The following is a 16,262-nucleotide window of genomic DNA, read 5'->3' on the forward strand; positions in this document are numbered from 1 at the left end:
TGCTCCGTTTTTTTCCCACTTTCGCCACCTACCGCATCATCCCCGCCACTGTTCAGCCATTGCCCTGCTCTCCGTCTCCTTCCTTTAGAAAAGCAAGCTCCCAAAGCTTTGCTGACAGACTGTGCAGGCGCCGGATGGTGACGCACGTACGGCGATGCTTTGGGTGGTGCACATATGCAGAGTGCTCCTGGCGTCATCAAAGGTCGCTCGTTCCCAGCCTGCATCTGTGCAGACCATACAACAAAGGAGCCTGGAGGCCATGTTTTAATAACGGAGGGGGGAAAGAGAGGGGGAGATGGGGGAAGCGGAGGCAGGGATGATCCCCATGTATGCAGAGCCAGGTGGAAGCAAAGCACCATCGCCATAAGGGTATCCACCATTACCCAGCACCCCACTCATCTCCTCCCACACATCTGACCTGAGTCACTACAGCAGCCTCTAAGTTCCCCCACTGGACACACACAACTACCTTGAGGCCCTGTCTGCTTGAGGCACAGCTGAGCCACATCAGCATTTTTAAAGTGTACCAGAGCTGAAGAAATCTAAAGAATCGATACTTACCCAGGACTTCCTCCAGCAGCATAAGCACGTGCAAGTCCCCTGCTGTCCTCCCGCGATCTGCCGTTCAGCCGCGATCAGTCCTGGTAACAGGCTCAGTCCCGTTGGTTGTGGCCATCTGTGTATGTGTGGTATGTCCGAAAATGCGCAGAACTGACGCAACTGAGCCGGTTACTGGGGCTGATTGCGGCTGAACGGTAGACCGCGGAAGGATGAGGGACTCGCACTGCATGTGCTTATGCTGCTGGAAGAAGTCTTGGGTAAGTATCGATTCTTTAGATATCTTCAGCTCTAGTTTACTTTAACGTGGACCTGAACTCTTGCACAGGACAGAAGGAAACCATAGAGAACTGCACCCTAAGTATGTACTTAGTTTGTCTAATGACTTTAGCACAGCAGCACACATTGTAATTTGATCTCTCCCTTGTGTCACCTGTGACCTGACTGAGGACAGAAGGAAAACTGAGAAATGCATGCTGCATGTATTTAGAGAGTTTAGCATGTCTAATGCCCCCTCATCTGTCACTGAGCACAGCACATGTTGTAAACTTGACCTCTCTCCTCGTGTCACCTGTGACCTGACTGCCACCACGGCAGATAAGCTCACTTCCAGCCACAGATCATGCAGGCTCAGGGTGTAAGGATTCCTCCTGTGGCGTGTTCTGTCCGTTGCAGTGGAGCCGCAAACAGACAGTTCTGGCTTGTCAGTCTGCATTCGGTTGTGCATTCGCAATGAGTCACATTGTCATTTGCAATTCCTCTGCAGTTCTGGACAGCTCAGAATGCTGTCATCATTCCACCAATTGCTTGCTACAGCTGAGCTGTGGCCAGAAAGCCCTGGATTTCCTGCATGCATGTTGTTACATAATACTGCATGTATTTCCTATGGGAGTCCTTTGCATTCACAACCAGCTAGCAAATGGTAATCAGGCCAGATGAGGATTGAATGATTACCATTCAGCTGTGTGGAGATTTGCATGCTTGCATCCATTGGTCGATGCCGGCATAAAAGTCTGTCTCCCCTTTTAGACCTTGCCCATCATAGCGATCACTATGCTGGTCTGCTGGGCACTGTGCTACTCTGTATAGTTCTGTTATTGTAGTTCAATGCAACCTTATTACTTTGCTTTAGCTAGTTCTTGATAAATATATATGCAGACTTGCTAATATACTGTATATTTACCCATTAGTTGAGCCGTTTGTTATTTTTCTGTATTGTTTATTGCCTAGTTTCCATGCCTGATGGACGTTCGCTGCATCCGTGGTGGGTCAGTGAAGTCCATTATCCTGATAGCTTGGATTCTGCCATCACCACGTTGGTGACTGGTAGTATTCCTGCTACTCTAGTTCTGGGAACGTAACTATAGGCTGCGGTTGCTATTAGTTACGTTCTTTCCTGTAGTTTTGTCTGTGTGGATGCCTGCTGGTGACTGGTTGTTACCTGCTTGCTCTGCTTCTGTGGAGGTGACTGTGAGCTGCGGTTGCTACTAGTTACACTTCAATCTATAGTCCTGGTTTGTACCTGTCTGAATGCTTGCTGCCGCTAAGGCAGCACAGTGCAGACTAAGGCAGCGTAAAATCGCACTGCGCTGCCATTGTGCTTTATTTGTAGCGATATCAGAAGCCCAGAGCTGCAGTTGCTCTGGGCAGCCTGTGTAGCCTCTTCCATTATTCAGCTACCAGTCTTGTTGCTCTGGGTGGTCAACGTTTAACCCCCAAGCATTACACTTGTGATTTGTAAACATACAGTATTGCTTATGCACACAAGCATTACACAGGGTAATGAGAATCATTGTGTAATACCATATACCGTCATACTGCAGTATTTATTTTTGACAGTTAACATACCGTGGATTATCATACCATTGCATCCCTAGTATGATGAATGCAGTATGGATAGAAAGTGGATATACGCACCATTGACTTGAATCGGACCCGTACTTTTCTCTATTGGCACCGGCAGGCTGGGATGTTCCATTTTGCAGATTAACTCTGATTCTTGGTGTTCTAACTTTGGAGTAAACAGCAGGCTGGATGTACTGGTAAATGTACATCGCTTCTTATCGTCATGCTCAATAGGTTCAGGACGAACTTTTCCCTTTTTCTTCACAAACCAGCATACTTTTAGATTGTGAAGGCTGTAGGTAATGTTACAATTGAGGGTTGTCTTCTTGTTTTCACTAAACATATCAGGTTTTCTTATGTCCTCCATGCTTGGAAGAGAGTTTTCTGGAAAAAAAAAGTTATATTGGTAAGGCCAGCCAGAGACATTGTAAAAATAAAATTGATTAATGAAGTTTGATGGAAGCTAAGGGCCGGTTCAGACATATAGCTGCCACCAGAGCAGGGACAAGGTCCTCCGGCACCCAAGGCTGAGGCACCAAAGTGCGACCCTCCATCCGCCCCATCCCAGCTATCACACACTGATTGCTATTATACTAAGAGCATGGCCGGTTCAAGTAACAATTGGGCCCTATGGCAAAATTAGCCTGGGGGCCCCCCAACAGACACCCCCGACCAAAAAGCGTCATTAGAGGCCCTTTGTTGCAACCAAATTTTCCTCCTGGGCCCCTGAGCTGGCTGCTGACCCTCCCCCAATCACCTCCCAACTTAACAGACTCTGCAGAGTCCCTGGGGAGCAACAGTTAAGATGGGGGAGGGACACCTTGGGGGCCCCTACAGGCTCTGGGGCCCTGGGGCAATTGCCCATTTTTTCCTATGGTAGCTCCGGCCCTGACTAAGAGGCGCCCCAGGGCCCCAAACACCTTAATCTCTAGTTATCTGGCTTGCAGTCACTGCCATGTATCCCCTTTTCTTATTTCTCTCTGCTTCAAACACAATAGGGGAACGATTGCTGAGTGAGTTGTGCTCCCCTCCTACACTGCGCCCTGAGGCTGGAGCCTCTCTCGCCTCTGCCTCATCCCGGCCCTGGTTGCCGGCATCCATGCATATTGTTTACTGCCTGAATCAACTGTGTCCTGCATTGAGATGGAAGCGTTCATCTCAATGCATTTGTAGAAAGCGATCTTAGGGATCGGATTAGGGTTTATTCTATACAGAGTTTCTCTTTAAGAGACATAGAGACATTTCGGGAAGCACAGTTCTGAGTTTTGGAGAAACATTCTGTGTGTGTCTTCCACAAGGCCAGAGCGTGGTATGAGCTCAAAATGTGCCGGCATCCAGGCGGGACTAAGGTAAACATAAGTGTTGACATGTTCCTCTGAGGGAAACAGCCCTCGGAGGAACAGATCAATAATATTTTATTGTAATTTGGGGAGCAGGTCACAGGAAAGAGTGATTTTCCAGTGCATGCGCAGTCTGGTTATGACATCACAGGCTCAAGCCTGCCATTTACAGGCCTAGCATGTGATAGACAGCGGATCCACCTTCTAAGGGTGGGATACAGGATTAACCCTTGACTGGCTGTTTATAAGGGCGGACAGTCTGGAGGGACTTACATAACTTTGCACTGTACTTAGCTTTACTACACTTGTATCTTTGTACATAGGTTGCATTGGTCTTAGGGTGAGGTAGCATAAAGATGAACCTAAAGCTGGTACTAGACTTGCTTTAAGATGCCATGTAGCACTGAACTTCAGATTCCTGCTTTGCGGAGTCACCCTTACAGGCATCTGACTGACTGCATTTCTGCTGTATACCTACCTGTATATTGTCAAATAAACTCCTTAAAGTTTGAAGATGTCTGTGATTTTCCTCCATGCCTGCTGCTGTGACAAATGTCAAGTTCCTGTGATATGGTGTCAAACAAAGGTGATAACTAAAGGGGTAACCCATAGCAACCAATTGCACAAGTGCTGCAGTCAGTCGAATCTTCCTGAAACACAATTAGCTTGTAGCGTTGACTGCATTTATGGTTCAGTATCTCCATAGGGGCATAAAACGCGATTTGACACAGAATCATTGTGAAACGCTGCTATATGCTTTTCTGCTCGGTAGAAGAAAAGCATTTAGCATTAGAGATGTTGCAAACATCGGATTTTGGGTTCGCGGAAACCAAACTTTTGTAAAAGTTCGAGTTTGCGCGAACCACCATAGACTTCAATGAGCAAGTGAATTTTAAAACCTACAGCTACTCTTTCTGGCCACAAAAGTGATGGAAAATGTGTTTCAAGGCTTTCAAACTTTCAACACCTGGACTGTGGCATGCCGGAGGGGGATCCATGCCAAAAGTCCCACCAGAAATTACGTAGTTGACGCAGAGTCCGGTTTTAATCGCTAAAGTGCAGAAATCACAGTACATTCTTACATTTGTGCTTTTAAATGTCCAGAGTGGTAATGTAAGGGTTATGCCCGCTTCACACTAACAGACCAAACGCCGCGTTTACAGAGATTGAGTGCTGACTGTGGACTCTGTGGAGTGTCACACACAGAGATATGCAATTGTTCACAATACAATGAAAATGAGGCACTAAAGTAGTACTGTGCTTGTTTCTAATGTGGCACACAATTATAGCAGTCTGTGGCCACAGCTCTGAGTGGGTGCCAGTGGGCTCTGTGGAGTGTCAGACACAGAGAAATGCAATAGTTCAAACACAATACAGTGAACAATCAGGCACTGGTGTAAGACTTCCTGTTTCTAATGTTGCACATAATTATAGCAGTAGTAGTGGGCACAGCTGAAAGTTGGTGCCAGTGGGCTGAGGAAATATTGAATAGTTCAAACACAATACAGTGAAAAAAGAAGCACTGGAGTAGTGCTGTGCTTGTGTCTAATGTGGGACACAATAGCAGTAAGCAGTAGTACTGGGCACAGCTCTGGGTGGGTGCCTGTGGGCTGTGGAGTGTTACAAACACACACACACACACACACAAAAACAGCAGAAGGAAGTAGTAGCCCTCAGAAGGGCTTTTGGGGTGCTTTAACAGCAAGTCAGTCAGCGAGGAACAACAAAAACAGGCCTAGTTAACGCTTTCACTATGTGCAGCAATGTCTCTCCCTTCCTCTCACTATACCAGCCGAAGACAGAATGAAACATTCTCTTGTTTCCACCCCATTCCTTTAGATTGTAAGCTCGCAAGGGCAGGGCTCTCTCACCCTTTTGTGTCTTGAAATGTTATTAATTGAATTGCTTGCACTCTGTTAGACATTTATACATTTTAGTCATCATGTTAAATTTGCTATTGTAATCAGCAGTGCTGTATCTTGTATCAGTGTTCATATTTGACATATATCATTGTCTGTATCATTATGTATCCCTTGTTTGTATTCTTACATTGTACAGCGCCACCGAATATGCTGCCGCTTTATAAATAAATAATAATAACGTGGCCGGCGCAACTGCGGGGGCCGGGGGGTCCAGGAGAGGGTTCTAGCTGATTGGCTGCCAATGCCTGCCATGTGTCTGCTGACTGTGAGGCAAGGGGTCAAAGTTTAGCCCAATGATGATTAATAGGGGGTGGGTCAAACATGCCATGTGCTTGCCACCCGCTGCGGGCACAAACAGCTGATGTCCACCATCTCTATTTAGCATTGGCTAAACATGCTGTCAACAGCTGGTCATGTGCACTGGCCCTATTTCACAGATTTTAATATGAAATGATCGCCTGCTATCATCTCATATAACACACATTCATTTGATCATGCTATGTATTTGTAATTCTGTGATTTGCTGGCTATGATTTTGTTACTGTTTACTGCGTAGACCAAGACAGGAAGTGTTTGCAACCAGCATATTAGAAGCTCTAAAACCTGAGCACATTTTAATATGGATCTCTTATAGCTCATTAACTCTTCTACTCCACAGTGTGTAGTATTTAGAAGTGTTAGTAAAAAAACAAACAAACAAACAAAAAAAGCACAATGATGTGAAAATTCTGGTTTCACGAAAAAACTGAATTTTTAGGGTCAGAATAGGATATTTGCAGGAGATACCTCATTCAGATGCTTCTGATCAGTTAAGTGTCAGCTATACTGACATGGCAACAGCAATTCCCCTCACACACTGCACTGTCTGAGACACCTTCCTAACTCCTCCTATTTTACAACAGTTTTAGAAGAATTCTGCACTATCTAATGATTTCTTAAAGAGAACCCGAGGTGGGGTTCTTCCATCGCAATCCCCTTACAGAGGCTGGGTCTGTCTATAGAGCCCAGCCTCTGTTGCTATTTAGCTTCCTTCAAAGCCCCCCCTGCGCGCTGTGAGACCCCATAAAACACAGCCGTGCTGGCGACACGGAGCGTGTCACAGCGGGCTGTGTTTATCTCTCTGTCAGTCTCCGCTTTCCCTGCCTCCTGAATCGCTCCGGTCCCCGCCCACATCCCTTCCCTCACCGCTGATTGGAGGGAAGGGACGTGGGCGGGGACAGGAGCGATTCAGGAGGCGGGGAGAGCGGAGACTGACATTAGTGAGGTAAACACAGCCGCAGAGCGCGGCTGTGATTAATGGGGTCTTACAGCGCGCAGGGGGGCTTAGGGGGAATCTGACTAGCAACAGAGGCTGGGCTCTATAGACAGACCCAGCCTCTGTATGGGAATTGCGTTGTAAGAACCCCGCCTCGGGTTCTCTTTAAGATGCCTGAGACAGTTCTGCATGGATTTCTAAGACCCTACCGATATTTTGTCTCGGACACTCTTGATAAATTTTCCCCACTGCCCATAGCAAGAGTTTGGTCAGGCCTGGTGATTTGGTCACACATACATGGCTGGATGTACAGCAGAAAGTATAATGTCCTGGCGCGTAGGACTATTTGACAGGGGGACAGTCAGGGCACCATGGCAATGGTGTGGAGCATGGGCCCCAAATCTTTTTGCCTAATGACTCCACTGCGATAAAGATACTCTAAAAAATGTTTTTCTTACTACATTCAGTAGTACAGATACACCTATTGAAGGAAGTAGGGGCTGCTTCCTTTCTGATTTTACATTTGACAAATAATATTCCAAAAAATCTTTTGACTGTTTGACTTTTTTTTCAATCTAACTTTTTTATATTGACTGATCTGATCTTATGAAAGTAGCCATTTCACTTACGTGTTGGTGATGTTTCAGATGTATCTACTCCGTCGTATCCAGTTGAGCACATTTTCCCAATGCAACCTTGGCAAAGACCTGAAATTAAAGATTCATGTTAAAATTGCATTATTATTAAGTACCGTATCTACTCGAGTATAAGACGAGTTTTTGGGACTAAAAAAGTGGTCCCAAAGTGGGGGTCTCTGCTTATACTTGAGTCACCTTGCCAGAGCAGTATCCTTAGGTGAGTGAGTGAGTAGGCGCAGTGAAGGAGAGGGGAGCAGCGGCACAGTGAGACTCTGGGGGGGAATGCGACTCATCCCTCTCCTTGGGTCCCCCTCCATGATTCCCCATCCATTGCTGAATAATGTATGGCAGCGGCAGTGGGGCTCCTCTGTGTACATCGCCACTGCTGACAGGAAATAGTGTTAGTGCTACACTACTGTAACCTATGGCTGGCTAACCTATACTGTTGATACCTATACTGGGGCTGTCACAATTTCGTGAATGCCATTGCGGCAAGCGCATGAACATGGCACACACAATGATGTTCTGGAGTGTCCCTTTACTTCACTAGCTTAGATATCAGGAAATCAGTGCTCTTCCATCTCACCACCCCTGCACTGGGGGATGTGATTGAGTGTTTGTTTATGCTTCATGAGAGCCCCAATAAGCCCTAAACCCAGGGCCATCCACATAGCTCACAGTTCTACTTCAGAAGGCTTCTGATAAGAAGCAGGATACAGGGACACATTGTAAAGTCATTAAGCACCACATTCCTGCTCTAGCCTGATGAGGGTTAGAGGAAATGACTTTTAATTCACCTTGAGACTCTAATATCATAAACACCAACGAATACAAATTCATGTGGAATGAATGGCCGATAACACCAACTTTCTATATGTTGCCCAAGGTTCACAAAAATCAGGAGCACCCACCGGGTAGACCGATAATTTCGAGCATAGGAGGCTTAAGTGAAAAATGCAGCCAGTATGTGGACTTTTTTCTTCAACCATATGTCATAAGCCTGGAGTCCTACCTAAGGGACACGGGTGACCTCCTGTCCAGAGTCAGCAACTTACATCTGCCAGATAACGTTCTTTTAGTTACATGTGACGTGGAATCGTTATATTCTAACATTGGCCATAAGGAAGGCATTGGGGCTGTGGAATATTTCCTACAGATGGACAGTACAACGAACCGGGAGAGAAACCGGTTTTTGTTGGAACTGTTGGAATTCATTTTGACAAAAAACTTTTTTCTCTTTGACCACCACTATTATTTACAGACAAGAGGTGTTGCCATGGGCATTAAATGCGCACCGGCCGTGGCAAACCTGTTTTTGGGGTGGTGAGAGAGGGAGACGGTGTGGGGGGAGTCGATGGAGCGGTACCATCCCCATATTTTGGGGTGGTATCGCTTCATCGACGACCTGTTGATTTTCTGGCAGGGACTCGCATCAGTGTGTCGTGAATTTTTGGATGCCCTCAATAAGAACAATCTGAACATCAAATTGACGTATCAGATTTCTAATGAGGAGGTGGAATTTCTGGATATAAAGCTAAGAAAGAGTCCCACTGGAAATTTACAGACAACAATTTTTAGGAAACCCACAGCGGCCAATAGCCTCTTGAGTTTTGATTCTCATCACACAAGAAATCTAAAATTGAACATCCCGACAGGCCAATTTATACGCCTTAGGAGAAACTGTTCGACAGAAGAGGCCTTTGAGTTGGAAAGTAAAAAAATGCAGAAAAGATTCCAAAAGAGGGGGTACCCTCGTAAATGCCTTGAAACCGCAATAAGAAGGACGAGAGCAACGCCCAGGGAAGGATTACTGGTACCCAAACCAATAGACAAAGCCCAAAACAACTTGACACGATTTGTTACTCCATACAACAACGCCTGGAAAGAGATATATAAGGTCCTTGATAATCATTGGAGCATCTTACAGAATGACAGGTTGTTAAAACAATGTATCACAGATCACCCTAGTATTACAGCTAAAAGAGCACCTACCCTCAAGAATATTCTAAGTAGGAGCCACTTTTCGAAGGAAAACTATGCCTCACATCTGAGAGGGAGCCACAGATGCGGACGGTACATGCTTGGTGTGTCCATGGATGATCACGAGCAAGATGTTCGCAAGTACAAACATGGGTAAGTTGTATGAAATCAGAGATTTTATAAATTGCCAGACAAAAGGGGTCCTTTATTTACTAGAATGCCCTTGTAAGAAACAATACGTAGGACAAACCAAAAACCAGTTAAAATTACGCCTCCAAAAACATATCTCTACGATCAGACTGGCAGAACGTGATAGGAGAGAAGGTAAAACTCTGACTACAGTGGCAGAACATGCCCTGGATTATCACAATAGTGATTTAAGAAGGTGGACCTTTAAGGGTATACAACATATGAGAAACAGCGAGAGAGGTGGGAATATATCTGTGACTCTTTTGAAAAAAGAACTCAGGTGGATACATGATTTAAAGACCCAAAGACCATGGGGTCTGAACGAGGATTATAATTATGGTTGTTTTCTAAAATAGATCTGGGCAGGGGCGGGACTTACTTTTGTAATCCTTTCTTCCTTCATATGTATTTTGTAGAATTTTATAATGTTGAATTGGCGAAGTACATGGGAGGTGAGTATTCCGTTCACTCTATGAGTGGTTATTTGATTATTTATTATTAATTTAATCTATAGGGTCATTGTCAGGGCCGGATTTGTACTTTTCACTGCCCAAGGCCAACTATACCATCTGTATGGTTGTTATCTCTGTGTGCCCCAATGAGAATTCTACTTACTTTCCTTCATTGGTGTCATAGACAATAGCTATTTTAGTAATACGTGTATAGATTAGAAGTTATGTTTTGAAATTTTATGTTATGTTTTCCATCTCTTTAATGATGGACCCATTGCATCACCTCGAGAGTTAGACTGATGTATACCTGCAGGATAGAGCTTACAGGTCTTGCAGGGATGGCACAAGTCAGGACAGAGAGTTCAAAGGTTAAAGCTGTTCTTGTAGATAGGGATGACTGCATAGAACAGCTTTTCTGACCCTCACTGAGCCGCCCCTAAACTTCTGGTGCCCTAGGCCATGGCCTGTGTGGCCTTGCCAGAAATCCGGCCCTGGTCATTGTGGGTGAGTACAATGACCACCACCTCTGTAAGTGAGTAACAGAGGGTACTTTATGACTTGTGCACATACACTTTTTTGATTACTGGTCACATGATCACAATCTTGGGTGTTCTATAGAGTATGGGTCAGTTTTTTCCGTAAGGAATTACACTTTGTGGTAATCATTGGACAGGTCTGTTTGTAAGTAGCAGACTTGTAAATTTAATACGGACACTTGGGGATTTGCGGTAAGATACATGTATTCAATACTTGAGGTGTTATTAATCAGACAAAATTGCTGTTTTAAGTTTTCAGATTTTCTAACATATTCTCAACACTGGGTGGCAGCAGAGCATCAAGTTTGGCCTTTTGGAACAAGATACTTCAATCATGGGATTCGTTTTTCAGATTATATTGTGATATTATTATTGTTTTTATTTTTTGGATATGTATTGTATGATTCATGTTTACATGTAGATTGACATTATGATGATGTATATTGAGTTTATGCAGCTTGGATCATCAGCAGAGCGGGCACTGGGACGCATTAACATTGTAGTCTGGAACGCACTGTCGCGCTCATGCGCGACGTGCGTGTCCAGAGGACGCACCCGTGACACTGGTTCGCATGGCAACTAGGGACGCGGACATTGGGCCGCATTGCGCATGCGTAACTGGCTTCCAGGAAGTGATAGGACCTTGCTGAACGGCGTGTTATTCACACGCTGGGCGGCATGGTTTCAGTACGTGGCCACGTACAACAATTAGGGATCCGCCCCACGCCCTGCGGGGATTTAAGCTGCGCACAGTCAGTGAGTAAATTAGCCTAAATGGAAGCGGACAGTTAGTCCTGCGAGCGCGTAAGGCTACATACCCCCACGCCAGGATCATCCATTCCACATGTAAGCATTCTTCCAGCTAGTAGCACTCTGATGCACTTTATTGTATGTTTTGCACAATTTGTATTATATTGTATTGAGTTTATTATATGCACTGGACTGTTAATAGGTCTTTGTCAAGATTGTGGTCTGGGACTCACATCCGGATTTCTGGATGTGTGTTGCAGTCTATGGTCCTTATTGGGTTTGACAAAATCCCTCTCTCTCTTTTTTTTTTTTTTTTTTTGCACTTGAGCACTTTTTTTCAGAGGTAGTTATTGCTGGCTGTATATGGTTATGTAGTAATTCATGTAAATATGTGACATATTATTTTCCTTCTGGCGGTCCACTTACTGTAGGACATATGGGGGCATTTTACTGATTTTAAATGCTTGTGATTGTGTCAGGATACAATAAAGATTTTTTCATTTTTGATACATGATTTTGGATCATTTATACTGATATAGGACTCTATTTGTGAGTAGAGTTGGGCCGAACGGTTCGCCTGCGAACGGTTCCAGGCGAACTTTGGGGGTTCGCATTCGCCTGCATCAGGCGAACTTTTGCGGAAGTTCGATTCGCCCCATAATGCTCTATTAGAGCAAAATTTTGACCCTCCATATCACTGTCAGCAGACATGTTATTGTCAAACACACTGCTCTCAGTGCTAGAGAACCCGCCCACCCTCTCTTCAAGCTAGGTCCTTTATACCATTTTACTCAGTTGTCTGCCTACACTAATTAATTATGGGACAGCTGCTACACACTCTGCTAGGGAGATTTTAATTCCTCCCTCGTCCCTCCACCCTTCTACCTCCTCCTCCCTCCTACCGGAGGGAGGAGGGTCTCTTCTGCCAGGGAATTATACTATTTTAAAAACCAGTATACATCATACCATAGCTGGGAATCGAACCCAGATCTCACTGTGTGGTGGGCACGTCACCCTAAGCACTGTACCACTACAGAAGTAAGTGAAGCTAGCCTAAAATTTAACATTTATGCTCAATGCAATAGAACCATTAGGTTGCTTAAAGGAAAACTGTAGTGAGAGGTATATGGAGGCTGCCATATTGATTTCCTTTTAAGCTATACCAGTTGCCTGGCAGCCCTGCTGATCTATTTGGCTGTGAATCACACCAGAAACAAGCATGCAGCTATTCTTGTCAGATCTTACAAAAATGTCAAACACCAGATCTGCTGCATGCTTGTTCAGGGTCTAGGGCTAAAAGTATTGGAGGCAGAGGATCTGCAGGATAGCCAGGTAACTGGTATTGCTTAAAAGGAAATCAATATGGTAGCCTCCATATACCTTTCACTACAGTTCTCCTTTAAAGGGAACCTTAACTGAGAGTGATATGGCTGTTTCCTGTAAACAATACCAGTTGCCTGGCAGTCCAGCTGATCTTTGTGACTGCAATAGTGGCTGAATCACACCCTGAAACAAGCATGCAGCTAATCCAGTCTGACTTCAGACAGAGCACCTGATCTGCATGCTTGTTCAGGGGCTGTGGCTAAAAGTATTAGAGACACAGGATCAGCAGGCGATTCAGGCAACTGGTATTATTTTAAAAGGAAAAATCCATATCCTTCTCCGTTTAGGTTCCCTTTAAGGATTTGTAGCATAAAAGCCAACTCACATTGGCTGGGATTTGAACCTGGGTCTCACTGTATGGTGGACAAGCACACTAACCACTATACCAACTGAAGCTGGCCTGAAATTGCTGGCCTAAAATTTACTATTTATGCTCAATACAAGAGAAAAAGTAGACAAGTGATTCACACTACTGCAGCCAAATAGATCAGCAGGGCTGCCAGGCAACTGGTATAGCTTAAAAGGAAATCAATATGGCAGCCTCCATATACCTCTCACTACAGTTCTCCTTTAAGCAACCTAATGGTTCTATTGCATTGAGCATAAATGTTAAATTTTAGGCTAGCTTCACTTACTTCTGTAGTGGTACAGTGCTTAGGGTGACGTGCCCACCACACAGTGAGATCTGGGTGCGATTCCCAGCTATGGTATGATGTATACTGGTTTTTAAAATAGTATAATTCCCTGGCAGAAGAGTCCCTCCGGTAGGAGGTAGAGGGGTGGAGGGAAATCTCCCTAGCAGAGTGTGTAGCAGCTGTCCCATAACTAATTAGTGTAGGCAGGCAAATGGTATAAAGGACCTTGCTTGGAGGAGGGAGGGTGGGCGGGTCCTCCAGCAGTGATGTGTATTTCACTCAATTAGGTGTGGCTCCAGGTAGTAGAGCTTTTGAAACATGTTTTCTATCATTTTTCCAGCTGATAGAATTTTTTAAAACTTTGAAAGTTCGCCTCCCCATTGAAGTCTATTGCAGTTCGCGAAGTTTTTCGCGAACCTAAAATCGGAGGTTCGGCCCAACTCTATTTGTGAGGGATACTTTTTCTTTTATGGTTGATAATATCTCTTTATCCCTAGAATGGAGAAACCAGGAATAGAATTGTGGTAGTGCTCGCTATATGGGTTAAAATTAAACCATTACAGCACGCCTCTTACTATATAGTAGTACGCTCACATTACGTCCACATCTTAAAGGGGAACTTCAGCCTAAACAAATATACTGTTATCAAGTTACATTAGTTATGTTAATTAGAATAGATAGGTAATATAATCTCTTACCCACCCTGTTTTAAAAGAACAGGCAAATGTTTGTGATTCATGGGGGCTGCCATCTTTGTCATGGGGCAACCATCTTTTTGGTTGAAAGGAGGTGACAAGGAGCAGGAGACACAGTTCCAACTATCCGGTGTCCTGATAACCCCTCCCAGCTGCATGCGCTAGGCTTCAAATGTCAAATTCAAAATGTAAAAAAAAAAGAAATTGCACCAAAACAGCAGAACGAGAACAACAAAATCAGAAATCCCATCATGCTTTGCACAGCATCAGGGGAAAAAAGCCCGGGCAGTTTTCTTCTGTGCAGCTAAAAATGAGGCTTGTGTAAGCGAAACAAAGTTGTGATGCTGTGAAACTGTTAAAGAAACACAAAGCCTTTTCAGTGCTGCTGAGTCGATTTTTAGTCCGGAGGTTCACTTTAATTAATGTACAACCCTGCAGCCAGAGCAATCAACCAGACAATACCTTAGGGTTATGTTTCCCCAATGCTTAAATGCCATGCTGCACTGTATACATCAACTCGAGCACCGCTCATTATAGTGTGCGCATTCAACAGCAGCCGGCAAAGCCGGTACTCACGTAACCTATTGTGGATAGCCACTTGGCTGTGGGCCTCCAGATAGCCGTATGGCTGGTGTCCATCTGTTTTTCACGCTTTACAGCTCTGTCTAGGTGCATCGGCTGCCAGGGAAGAGAGCGGAGGCACGGGAGGATCAGCGTGGTGACGCGCACTCACGTGACGCGTTTCGCCCAATCGGCTTCTTCAGACGTGATGACGTCAGTATGCCCTGCTTCCTGATTTTATACAAGTGCGGGCAGCTACGTATTTTACGCATGACGTGTCGCAGCTTAAGAATTGATGAGGACTCCATCTTGTGGACATTCTTTAGAATGCAAAGAGAGGTTACTCTACAGAAATACTTTCAAGTTCATGTCACTATTCAAGCCATAAGGTTGCATTGAGTTGCATTTATATATCCATAAGGATTCTTTTTTCAGTAATTGTTCATCATAATCACCACATCTCGGGCTGATATTAAGTTTATAAATACCCATGGCACTTAAGTACCTAGGATCAGAATTTTGGACATCTTTAAAATGCATAGCAACAGGACTTTTTTCATATTTTGCTTTGATATTATTGACATGCTCCTGTATTCTGGCCCTTAGTGGTTTATATGATTTTCCTATGTAGATTTTATTGCATGGACACTGCAACTGATATATTACTTTTTCAGTGGCACAGTTTATGTAATCTTTAATTTTAAAGGATACACTCTTATCCCAATTAAAGAAGGTCTCTCCCCTTCGCATGTGGGGGCACATCAAACAATCACAGCAACGGAACATTCCTTTCCCACTTCTTTTCGCTACTGCTAACTTTTCTTTTGCAGCAAATTCACTATTTACTAATATATCTGATAAATGTTTACCTCTTCTTGTAGCCATATGTGGAAAATCACCTACAATATTTTTAATAACTGGATCCCTACATATGAGATGCCAATGTTTGGTTAGTATGTCCCGTACTTCATTATAGTGTGAACCACAAGTACGGTAGTTACTATTCTAACCACATCATCATTTTTCTTTTGTGCCTGATGTGCTGATCCACTTGCCAGGAGAGCAGACCTTCCTTCAGAAAGCGCCTTATATTGAGTTGCAGCTACTAATATGGAAATAATTTGATATGACAATAAGTTTGTAATTTCATAGTACCTGGCTCCCTATATGATTTGCTATCAGATATATATTGTAATTATAGGTGAGACGGTGATTATAGTAAAAGGTTGATATCCTGCAAAAATTCTTTATTTTTACTATTGTATGTTAGAGTTGAGGTAATATCCCTACAACACTTAGTAATTGGATAATGAAGTGCATATGTACCGGTATTTAAATTACTGGAGGAGGAATCGCAGACTTTTGATGGGATGCAGATTGAGGTTGTTAGTGAGGATAAATTATCTCTGGTTAGACTTTTTAGACAGCTCCAAAAAATCTCTCTGAAATTTGTAAGGAAAAAGTGGGATATTATTGGTATGGACAGATATATTGATAAACAAATAATACCTAGAGGTATTCGT

The 16,262-nt window shown here is 44.1% G+C and overlaps 2 protein-coding genes across 21 annotated transcripts in view; one reads left to right on the forward strand and one right to left on the reverse strand.

Moving 5' to 3' along the window:
• LOC137524117 (uncharacterized) overlaps positions 1-16,262 on the forward strand; it is a 515,954-nt gene that overhangs the window by 187,052 nt on the left and 312,640 nt on the right. The gene's annotated exons all lie outside the window — the stretch shown is intronic.
• The window catches only part of LOC137524120 (uncharacterized), an 83,619-nt gene that overhangs the window by 40,188 nt on the left and 27,169 nt on the right, over positions 1-16,262 (reverse strand). For both annotated transcript variants that reach the window (XM_068243655.1, XM_068243654.1), the window contains 2 exons: positions 7,550-7,627; positions 2,476-2,787 (listed from right to left, as the gene is read on the reverse strand). In XM_068243655.1, coding sequence (XP_068099756.1) covers positions 2,476-2,787; positions 7,550-7,627 — 390 coding nt within the window. The remainder of the gene's footprint in view (positions 1-2,475; positions 2,788-7,549; positions 7,628-16,262) is intronic.

This window comes from Hyperolius riggenbachi, chromosome 7, assembly GCF_040937935.1.
Source record: "Hyperolius riggenbachi isolate aHypRig1 chromosome 7, aHypRig1.pri, whole genome shotgun sequence".
In the NCBI taxonomy this organism is placed as follows: domain Eukaryota; kingdom Metazoa; phylum Chordata; class Amphibia; order Anura; family Hyperoliidae; genus Hyperolius; species Hyperolius riggenbachi.